Below are 9,056 nucleotides of genomic sequence, written 5' to 3'. Positions count from 1 at the left end.
AGTTATGTTTTCTATCAAGTGTCTAAGATATTTTATGCTTTTGGGAGGAAAAATGAGTGAGGAATTGATTCACCAGTTGTGTTGAGAGATTAGAGAGATGTTTCTAACTTCTTGAGGAAGTTTTGCAAGTGGACACATGGCAATTGCAAAGTAGATCTAGGAATTCATTCCTTCTATATCTTTCTTTCTCTAATTCATTGTTGTTGTTGGCAATTTTCTTTGTAAAACCAGTAGCATTCTAGTTTTTACTATGAGACCAGGTTATTGTTGGTTTTACTTCCTATGTAATTGAGTAGAACTCTAGCTATGAAGGCCACACATCCACTCTTGTGTAGGTTTCTAGTTTCATTTCATGTATTGTTTCTCTAAGATAAAGAAGATTAATAATAGATCAAGTAATATATCTTGAGTTTCATTCAGTGTTACCATTTAATGTATTCAATCTTTCCAAGGATGAATACAAAAGGGGATTTACAATCAATCATATGTGTTCTCTTATTATGTCTCCTAATTCTTCATATGCTATTAACTTTGTGATTGAATAAATAAGGTTCATTTAATTTAAGGCAGCTTGGATGAGTTGCATATTAGATCTATTGTTGCTTTTAATTCAAGGAGTTAAGTAAATGCTTCAATGATTTGATAGGGTTTCTGGGTGTATAGAGGGGATGATAGTAAGAATAGAGTTTAGGGATTTTAATTGATAAATTTAATTGTAAGGAAATCAAGTTGGGTCATCCTACTAGTAAGGACTTGGTCAAAGAATAAAGGTGTGTCACCCTTTTGTGGAGGAAAAGGCTAACAAAAGTATAATTGTTCACCTTCAATGATATAAGACTAGTGTTATTATTTAGAATTTTAAAATGAAGTAAACTAATGAAATGTGTAGAAATTAATCAATTTTAGGATAATAATTTTTAATAATTATTTGGATTAAGAATTGACATATTTTCATAACTTTTATAGATATTTTTTTAGTTGCTGAAAAACATTAAAAATTAGGGGTCTAGTTCTCTCACAAAACTATATGGAAATGAACTTATTTCCCTTTGATCTTAGACTATGTTATAGATAGCATATATATCTAGAACATTCAAAAATAAAAATTATCTTTAGAATTATATTTTCACTTTTATAATAATTCAAAATTCAATTCACCTAAAATTGATAGTTTTTATCTCTCACCATATTCTTTAAAACAAATCTAGTCTAACTAAAATAAAAATTATACATTTTAGAAGAGGACTCCTCTAGAATGTCATATAAGTTTTGAATTTTTATGATATGATTTACTTTTTTTTTTTCTTTCTCAAAATTGACATCTTTGTGAGTGTTAAAATATGTATTTGTAGATTTTTTTAATTATGATATACTATATTTAATTAAAACACTATAAACTCTATATGAGAATATTATTAACTTTGGGCTCTATAAAATGGTGTTTATAAGTTATTAAAAATATATCATAAAGATTTGTAAGAGTTATTGAAATGTTAGTTTTCTAAAATAATTATATTTCTTAGTAATTGGATACAAACTAGTATAAAACTTTAATTTAATAGACATTTCCAATTGGAAAAGTGTGATACCATATATAACTTAGCTAAAATGAATTTATTTAGATCATATCTTTTAACAAAATTGATTTTTAGATAGTAATACTCAAATTCAGTCATTTTGATTAGTCAGCCTAAAAGGTGACATAGCTTTGTACTCTTACCCAACTCTATGTTGCAATGGATAAGGCAATGATCACTAAATTATATGCAGGCTGAGATGAAGGTCATTTGCACAAATCTTTTTAATGAAATCATTTCAATTAAAGGAATTAACCCTCACTTAGCTTATGGGTTCATAGGTTATGATTTATAGCTATTTCATTCTTATGTTGTTGCATAAGTATTAGAAGATATAAGGGTTTCATCTATTATTAATAGGTTCACATTTTATGTTTTAGCACTGGTACCATATATTAGAACCTCAAAGTTAACCCGCCTAGGTTTCACAAAGCCTGAAGTGAAAAAGGAGTTAAGTCTTATAGTTGGCTCAAGATTAGCAGTCAAGTGCATCCATCATAAGAATTTGCTAGCCTTAGATGTATCGGTGTAGTTTCTTGATTAATTTCAAATCTGTTAAATCAGGAGCCAACATACCCCACATTTAATACTGAAATTTTAATTCTTTCTCCCAATATTAAATAATTACATGAAATATTATCATAATATTATAATACAACTCATCAAGTATATCCCATGAGAATCTTTACATGTTGCACATCCATCTAGATTTTCCTAAGTACAACATTACATAATAAAATAAAATAATAAAATATAATAATATTATACAATGTGTGCAATACCATTACGTCAATGCTTTGTTAATTTGATTTTTCATTGTATCATTTTTTCGCCTATTCTAATAGGACTTTCGTGTTGCCACACTAATCTGTTGTATAAAAAATATTATTGTTTTGAGACACTAACATGCATATTGATACACATTTCAACAGATGATATTATTATTTTAGTATTGTGATACAAAGTTTTAAAATAAATCGGTAATCAATATCCACTAGAATCTTGCACGTGCTAGTTATTTAACTTAGTTTTGAGTCGCAAATGATCAAATGTCTTGACATTCACGTTCAATATTTCTTTGGATGACATTCACGTTCAATAAACTTGTGATTGAAATCCAAAACACTACGTCGATTCTTTGAACTGGAGCATTTCACAATTCCGAAGAGTCTCGCAGATATTTGTTTTGTGTAATATTTGTCCTGATAATGGTCGAACCCTGGAAATTTCTTCTTTAACTTCCTCTATTTTAACTGCTGTTATATTTTGAATCAAGTTCTAGTTTGAATGGAAGTTCTTTTTTCTCAATTTTAAAAGGAAGTTCCTCTATTTTAAATCTGCTTTGAATTAAGTTTTAGTTTGAACGAATCAAGTTCTAGTTTGAATTAAATTGTAGTTTGAATGAAGTTCTCGTATTCTAGATGTAAATGTTGATGGTCGAACCCTGTAATGCAATAATATATATATATGAACGAATTGCATGCATTAAGAGAATCTTCCATAATACCTACGATGGACAAATGCGAAGATATTGTGATTGTAGGAGGGGGCGTGGCAGGCTTAGCCACTGCGCTTGCTCTTCATAGGCAAGTTATACCCGCGAGGATTGCAACGAATTTTCAAATTCTTCATTAAATTAAAGGATTTAATTTTTCAATTATTCTGAATTTCTCACAACACCATTTCAGGGTGGGAGTGAAGAGCCTGGTGCTTGAGCGCGCCGATTGCCTTCGAACTGCCGGCGCTGCATTCATCATGTGGCCGAATGCCTGGATAGCACTTGATGCTCTTGGTGTATCAGATTGCCTTCGCTCAGCTTACTGTCAACTTGATGGGTAATTTAGCTTAACTGAGTGCATCTTCTCTTTCATTAAATTTAGCTTAATTTAGGAGTAATGCAGAAATTCATTTTCAAGAAGTGGGTGTGCAGGCTTCGGGGTTTTTCAGTTTCTACTGGTGTTTCCAAGACTGTTCCCCTAAAAAGTGGCGGCAAAGGGTAAGCAAAATGATGATTACTTGAAACGAGCGAGTCTGAGCATTCTGTTGTTTTTTAATGCAATTGCTAATTGAAAGAGTTGTAATTGATAATCCCCAGTGTAGAAGAAAATATTCATTTGATTTGACTTTAGTATGAAGAAAATATTTGCAGGGTACTCTAAGGATGACAAAGGGCTTAAAGAGCCAGAAAGTTGTGCTCAATATGTCTCTATCTCTTTACTACGTTCATATTTTGGCAAGAGAAAAAAGAATATTTTCTTGTAAAATTCGAATCTTCCAATTTTTTGATATAGGATTTAAGACTGGTCTTATTGAGTTCCACGAATCCACACATAGAAGTAGCTATGGAATTTTTGCAGCTATGTAGTCCAATAGAAATCATATTTCTACCTAATTGTATCCAATGTTTTAAATTTTTGTTTTGAATTTATTTCAGTGTCAGACTCATCAGACAGCTAAGTATCTGTAGTCCAATAGAAAGATTTTGTTTAGTCACGTTTCACATTTCTAAACAGTTTATGGAGCGTTCAACTCTTAATAAACTGGCATATCCACAAATATGTTCTTAAATTTTCTCAGTAGCAACCAGTAAAAACATTAGCTGATTCCCTCCATATGACTACAGTTTGAAAATGAACAAAAACAACCTCCCTAATCCGAAACCAGCATTTGGTTCTGAAGATGAAATTTCTTGTGAAAAACTCAAACAGCTCTTATGTATTCAGGGATTTAAGCACGGAACTGGAAACTCGTTGCATAGAAAGAATGGCACTTTTGGAAGCGCTGGCCAAGGAATTGCCTTTGGAGAGCATCAGATTCAACTCCAAAGTAGTTCTCCTACATAGCGACACACTCTCTCCTTTCACCACAATAGAGCTTGCAGATGGAACATCCCTCACAGCAAAGGTAGGAACTATTATCTCAATAACAAGAAAATAAACTTTTTACACTAAGATTTTTCAGAGGCCTTATATCGAAGTATGGCTTACAGATTGTGATAGGATGCGATGGAGTTTACTCAGTGGTCTCAAGATATATGGGTTTCCAACCAGCCAAATCATCCGGACGTGTTTCCATTAGGGGCATGCTCACATCTACAGAAGGCCACCATCTCGAGAAGCTCATGGTACAGTATTGGGGTGAAGGAACCAGGACAGGGTTTCTTCCTTGTAACGATAAAAAAGTTTATTGGTTTGTAACCAGGAGATCCCATCCACAAGGTACTGCTGTGTTTTGTTAGTGTTTCAATTTTATTGGCGAAGTTTTATTTCCGGCATACTTTGAAAGATGAATAATTCTACTACTGAGCTATTATAATCAGAAAGATTAATTTTACATCCACCCAGAACGTAAAAAAGACTCAGAGAACAAATTGTTTAATACCATGTTCCAATTGTTTCCCAATTAGCTTGAATCTTTCATACTCGATTCCAATTTTTTCGTGACTAGCTTGGGAAGTTAGAATAAAATCCTTCAATCAGACAATTATTTCATGCTTGGTCCCTATTTGAGTATGAATAGTTCAAATCTCATTGACCATTACATTAAATTGAATCTGTACCAATAACAAGTTTAAATACTTCAGTCAGAAACTATTTTCATCTTATTTCCTATTAATCATGAAAAGTTTGCAATATGACCTTCAATTTGATCTTTCAGATGAAGAGATCTACAGGGATGCTGAGAGGGTTCGGAATTCAACTCTGGAGATGGTTAAGGATTTCCCTGAGCCCATAGCAGAGCTAATAAAGTTGAGCCCAGCAGAGACCATTAATTTAGCAGATCTAAAGCTGAGGTGGGTGTGGCCATGGGAGTGGGGAAGGGGGATGGAAAAAGGGAAAGGAAATGTAACCCTTGTTGGAGATGCATTGCACCCAATGACACCTGATCTTGGCCAGGGAGCATGTATGGCTCTAGAGGACGCTGTCCATCTCAGCAGATGTTTAGAACAAGCTATCAAATCTGTAAACATGACGAAATGGGGAGAAGCCGAAGTGAAAAAGATAGAGTCATGTTTCAACAAGTACCTACAGGAGAGGAAATGGCGAATATCTGGTATTGCAGGTGCTGCATTTTTGATAGGACTGCTACAGGATGGATCCTCAAGACTAGCGTGTTTTGTTCGTGATTGCATTTTCTTCCCTTTGTTCTCTATGAGATATTTCTTCTATTGTTTTCACTCATTCTGCGAGACAAGTTTCTATTGGATTTAATGTTCCAACAATAGTCAATAATAATTGTTGCACATGTGGCAAACCTTGTTGAGTTGCTGGCAACACAAGTTTAGTTTAGGTGTTAGTCAAAGAGTTCTAGTTTGAATCAAGTTATTATTGTAGACATGTTTGAGTTAGGTGTCCATAAGTTTCACTTCACTGTCAGGTTTGTGTGTGTTGTCAATCATTAAGTAGTTTGTTGTCAATCTAATTAGCAGTCATTCAGGAATGTTATTGGCACAAGCTATCATATAAATTTGCATCTATTATTCAATAAAATTAAGGTGGAAGTTCGTTCTTTCTTTGTTTTAAATCCATTGTTCTATTTTTCCAATATGGTATTAGAGCTATCTTCCTATTAAGTTTTGTATATTAGCAAAGAAGTTGTTAAGAAGACAAGGTCAAGAGAAGAACCACTAGATGATTATGTTTTCATTGAAGAATTTTTTTTGATTTTGATTATATCTATGGTCTGAAAACTAGAAAAAGATGTGGTAGAGTCTAGATGGATGCTTGAATAATTTGAGGTGTTGTAGGATTGGAGAAGCTATACCTTTACGAGGGTTATGAGGCATTCCACATGGAGATGGTGTCTCCAATAGTTCAAGGAGATTTGAAAGTTTGGAAGATTGGCATTGTACCTTTATGAGGGGTATGAGACATTTCAAGTGGAGATGTTGTGTCCAATGGTGTTTCGAAGTTGGATGATTGCTGCATAACTATAAGAAAATGTTACTCTATGACATATTTTCAAAGTATAATTTCTATATAATGTTTCCTTGCTTGTCACATTAAGTGGGGGTGTTGGAGTTAATGCTCCAACAATAGTTAATAATAATTGCTGCATATGTGGTAAACCTTGTTGAGTTGTTGGCAACACAAGTCTATTTTAGGTGTGAGTAACAGAGTTCTAGTTTGAATCAAGTTCTTATTATAGATGTGTTTGAGTTAGGTGTCTACAAGTTTTATTTAGCTGTCAAATTTGTGTGTGTTGTCAATCATAAAGTAGTTTGTTGTCCATAAAATTAAGTTGGAAGTTGCTTCTTTCTCTATTTTAAGTCTGTTGTTCTATTTTGAATCAAGTTCTCATATTCTAGATGTAAATGTGAATGGTTACCATGACATAAAGATGTTGGAAGGAAATCAAGGAATCCTCTAAAGTATTTTATAAGTTAGCGAGGTGCTCGTCCTTGTCTTGCAAATTCTCTCTCATAAAAAGAGGGAATTTATGTTTTCATTTATCTATGTCTTATTATTTTTTATAATTATTTTTAAAAAAATTTATGAATAAAGTTTTTTCTCTTTATTTTTATTTTTTAAATTGGAGTTTTTATTAAAAAATAATAATCAATAATTAATTTTATTTTTTTAGGTGAAGAAGTGTTTGTAAAATAGAAGTATATGACACTTACATTTTAGGTTATATAATAAATGTCCCTCTTAATAAGATTTGTGTTTTTGTTGTTTAGATGTAATTGTGAATACTTATCTAGACACAAAGATGTTGGAAAGAAATTAAGAAATTCCCTAAGTATTTCATAAGAGTGGGAGTTATTAAATTTAAAAGTTAAAGTAGGTTGGAAGGAAATTTATAAAAGAAACTATTTTGGGAGATTTTTTTGCATTAACATTTTGGATCACACTTGGCAATTTATTATAAGATGTAACAAGAGAGTTGAAGATGCAAATGTTTGAGACAATTGAATGCATAAGGAACACTAGTTAAGAAATTTTATTTTTTATTTGAAGATTACATAAACAAAATGGCGAAGTCAATATATTCATGTTATTGTTATTTAATTTTGCATTTATTTTGGTAGAATATTTTTACAATAATTACATATGATAAATTATATATTTTTGTGTTAAGATTGATTCATACTTCAATTTATATCTTTTTGTATTTTCTCCCACTTATTTTTATTCTAATTCAAGTCACCTTTCATCTATTAGACCTCATTGACTCTCACTTCCATACATTTCTTTTGCATCAATCCTATTGCTTATCTTCCCAGGTTAATTTTTGTATCGATTTAATTTCAAATTCCAACTCTGTCGCCCTTTTTCACCCATTATGAAATTCAAAATACATTTTGAAATTCTTTATAATTTGTATGGGTTATGAAGACATAAAAACAATTTTTTCTAAATTGGGCATGCTCTATAGATATGTATAGATTCACAAATATTATGTATCTGTGTGTGTGTGGGGGGGGGGGGGATGACAAAGTTGTGTCACCTTTCAGGATGACTTGTTAGAATGACTAAATTTGAGTATTTCTATCTAAAATTCAATTTTATTCAAACATATGAATTAGAAAAATTCATTCTAGATAAGTTATATAAGGTCTCACACTTTTCCAATTGGAAATGTCTAAAAAATGCATGTTTTATACTAGTTTGTATCCAATTACTAAAGAAATTAAATTATTTCATAAAACCAAAGCTTTTATAACTCTCACCAATTTTGGTGATATTTTTTTAAATAACATATCAACACCATTTTATAGAGCTCAAATTCAAGAATATTCTCATATAGAGTTTATAGTGTTTTAATTAGATATAGTACATCATAATTAAAAAATTCTACAAGTATGTATTTTTAATACTCCGAGAGCAGATGTCAATTTAGAGAAAGGAAGAAATTTAAAATAATATCAAAAAAAATTAAAAATCACGTGACATTCTAGATGAGAGAGTCCTCTTCAAGAATGTATAATTTTTCTTTGGGTTAGAATAGATTTTTTTTAAAAATGTGGTGGGAGATGAAAACTATTGATTTCAGGATGAGTTGAAATTTGAATCATTATAGAAGATAAAATATATAGCTAAAGATAATTTGAAAAAAAATTGTCCTAAATCTATATATATATGTTATCTATAACATAATCTAAGATTGATGAGAAATAATTTTATTTTCATATAGTCTTGCGGTGGGAACTAGAACCCTAATTTCCAGCATTTTTCAGCAAGTAAAAAATTGTCTTTGAAATTGAAGAAAATATATCAATTCTTATTCCAAATAATTATTAAAAATTATAATCCTAAAATTCTTCCATTTCTACACATTTCATTATTTTACTTTATTATCAAATTCTAAATAATGCTACTAGTTTGATATCATTGAAGATGAACATTTATACTCTTTTTAGCCTTTTCCTTTACAAAAGGGTGACACGGGCTTGTGCTTTTACCCTCGTATGTGTGTGTGTGTGTGTGTGTGTGTGTGTGATGCATGAATCTTCTCATTTCCTCTCTCTCATCTTCC

At 31.3% G+C, this 9,056-nt stretch overlaps 1 protein-coding gene across 1 annotated transcript; it reads left to right on the top strand.

The window, feature by feature from the left end:
* Window positions 1-3,008: 3,008 nt before the first annotated feature.
* On the top strand, window positions 3,009-6,101 carry LOC149537686 (monooxygenase 2-like). Its single transcript, XM_089799020.1, has 6 exons — window positions 3,009-3,163; window positions 3,266-3,412; window positions 3,508-3,573; window positions 4,301-4,481; window positions 4,567-4,795; window positions 5,235-6,101. The coding sequence occupies exons 1-6, from the start codon at window positions 3,045-3,047 to the stop codon at window positions 5,786-5,788; spliced, it is 1,296 nt and encodes a 431-aa protein (XP_089655146.1). The 5' UTR covers window positions 3,009-3,044; the 3' UTR covers window positions 5,789-6,101.
* Window positions 6,102-9,056: the final 2,955 nt, after the last annotated feature.

The sequence above is a fragment of the Cupressus sempervirens genome, chromosome 9 (assembly GCF_028749045.1).
Source record: "Cupressus sempervirens isolate cs-2001-9-10 chromosome 9, ASM2874904v1, whole genome shotgun sequence".
Taxonomy (NCBI): domain Eukaryota; kingdom Viridiplantae; phylum Streptophyta; class Pinopsida; order Cupressales; family Cupressaceae; genus Cupressus; species Cupressus sempervirens.
The sequence above is the reverse complement of the archived record's forward strand: the minus strand, read 5'-3'. Positions and strand labels throughout refer to the sequence as shown.